At 61.5% G+C, this 2,411-nt stretch overlaps 1 protein-coding gene across 1 annotated transcript in view; it reads left to right on the forward strand.

Annotated features, from left to right (window-relative positions):
• CUX2 (cut-like homeobox 2) overlaps positions 1-2,411 on the forward strand; it is a gene marked incomplete at its 3' end in the record, with an annotated part of 16,045 nt that overhangs the window by 4,902 nt on the left and 8,732 nt on the right. Inside the window, 5 exon segments of the mRNA XM_009880358.1 lie at positions 23-149; positions 997-1,073; positions 1,156-1,222; positions 1,477-1,525; positions 2,269-2,373. Of these exon segments, the coding sequence (XP_009878660.1) occupies positions 23-149; positions 997-1,073; positions 1,156-1,222; positions 1,477-1,525; positions 2,269-2,373 (425 nt within the window).

Below are 2,411 nucleotides of genomic sequence, written 5' to 3' on the forward strand. Positions count from 1 at the left end.
TGTAGTACGGGCCCCCCCGCAGAGCCCAGAGAGGGGACGTCACCGGCGGCTGGGCTCGCGGCAGCGGCCGAGCCCCCGCTCTCCGGCATCGACGGCAAAGCACCGTGTGGGGAAACCTTGCTGCAGAGAAATGAGGCAGAAAAGCAAAAGTACGTGAGTACCGGGGACGGGGCTTCACACCCCTCAGCCGGGGTCATTTCGGGGTGCTGGGGGGACACGCGGCGGCTCTGTCCCCACTCCTGCGCGGGGTGTCCGTCTGCCCTTCCCTCTCCTCCTTCCCTTTGCACCTCCTTTGCTCTCTGGGTGGAGAGTGGACACATCCAGCCCGGAAAGCTGATGCGCAGTCCTGGGCGCTCCGAGCATCCATCTGTCCATCTGTCCCCTCTCCCGGGCAGTTTTTGGGCAGCGGCGGGCATGGGCAGGTCCCTCCTGTCAGCCCCTCGCGCCGTCTTCTCGGCACGTGGTTTGCTCGGACAAATGGGTTAAATCCAGGTCAGCAGATGAACCTCATTAAATGGCCTTTTAATTTGGAGGCTCCCGGCTTTCCCGCTGCCTTCATTGTTATTCCTTAACACGCTGCACCGGGAAACAAATGAGGAATCTTTAAACCCTAAATTGCAGATCTCTGCGAGTAAGTTCCTGGCAAGTGCAGGCTATAAATAATGCAGAATAACTTTTCCCTGATTGCTTCCCCCCCTCCAATTAACTCCAGGCGGGGGTGAGCTGCCATCCCCCACGTCGGAGGGGTTTCAGCCAGAGGGATCGGGACTATTTTCAGCTCAAAGTGAATTTTTTACACCTGGGGCGATAAACCCCTTAACATCAGGGAGTAACATGGCTTGAACAGGTCCCGACGTTCCACTGATGGGTCTTTCCCCCAAGTGTCACTGAGTGATGGGGACACAGCGAGGGGGTGTCCCCGCAGCCTCGGGGGGGGCTGTGGGGTCGGCACGGCCGCGGTGCTGCCGGCACGCCGCTGATGCCCGTCTCTCGCAGGGGACTGCAGGAAGCACAGGTCACTTTGGCCGCTCGGCTGGGGGAAGCAGAGGAGAAGATCAAAGTGCTCCATGCAGGTAGGGGGGCCGGGGCAGGGGCCGCCGGCCGTAGGGGGCCAAGCCCCCACCCCACGGCTCACCCTCCTCTTCCTCCTCCCAGCGCTGAAGGCCACCCAGACGGAGCTGCTGGAGCTGCGGTGTAAATACGACGAGGAAGCCGCGTCCAAGTAAGTGGCCGGCAATGCCCGGTCATGCCCGTGGGCTGTTGGCGTGCCCAAAGCTGAGCAGAGCCGCCTGCGGCAGTGCCGGGACATCCCCGCGGTGCTGTTAACTGGCTTGAGGAGCTGAGGTGCTTTAAGTGACCGTAGCAGCATCCCAAGTCACGGGGGCTCCCTAAACCTAAGGCAGGAGCCCTTTTTGGCAGTGGAGGGCTGTGTCCGTGCCTCCGCGCCGGCTGATGCCTCTTGTTTTCTCATCGCAGGGCGGACGAAGTAGCCATGATCATGACAAACCTCGAAAAAGCCAACCAGGTGAGCCGGGAGCTGACTTTCCAGCCAGCGCAGGGCACGTACCCTGCTCCCCCTCTGCCGTGCTCAGCTGCTCCCCCCCCAGCCGCCGTAGCCACCGTGGCACCCTAAGCATCCGCATGGCATGGATGTCTGTCCCCAAAAGTGGTACTGGGGTGGCCAGACTCCAGGAGCGGGAAGACCTACAAAGCGGGGTTTCCTTCACCCGGTGGTTCCTCCAAACCGGCCCGATGGGACCCCTCCGCCCCATGCTGGGTGTCACTGGTGTGTTTGGGCTCCCACTGGGCTCTGGTTTGGCTGCGGGAGCTGGTGTTTGTCACCTCCAGCCTCTGCCGGCTGTTTCAGGGGATGACCTACACCCGCCTGGTGTTGGTTTCTGACGTAATTGCTTCTGGTCTTATCCATTCCTATTCATTAGTTTTATTAAATTCTGAAAATGTAGGTACAAGTAAATGTCCATGGGTAACAAAAGAGGCTTAAAGAGCAAATTGGATGTAAATACGGCCTTTTGGGTAGAAAAAGGCAGTGTCCTGGAGGTGGGCTGCTGGTGCTCAGAGATTGGGACTGGGAACCGTGTTGGGATGTGGGGAGCCGAAATACATGGCGGGGTGGGGGCGATTGTGGTGGGAGCAGGATGCTCAGGAGAAGCCCGCAGGTCGGTGGAGCTCCTGAGGCCCCGCTCTGCCCTGTGTGGGGTGGGCTGAGCTGCGGGTGCCCGGGCTGACGCGCTTTCTGCTCTCTTGCAGCGAGCGGAGGCGGCGCAGAGGGAGGTGGAGAGCTTGCGGGAGCAGCTGGCGGCCGTGAACAGTTCCCTCCGCCTGGCCTGCTGCTCCCCGCCAGGCGCTGCCGGGGTGAGGGCACCCCTCGGGGCCGGCGGCACCCCGCCGTG

Source organism: Charadrius vociferus, unplaced genomic scaffold (genome assembly GCF_000708025.1).
Source record: "Charadrius vociferus isolate BGI_N301 unplaced genomic scaffold, ASM70802v2 scaffold332, whole genome shotgun sequence".
NCBI lineage: Eukaryota > Metazoa > Chordata > Aves > Charadriiformes > Charadriidae > Charadrius > Charadrius vociferus.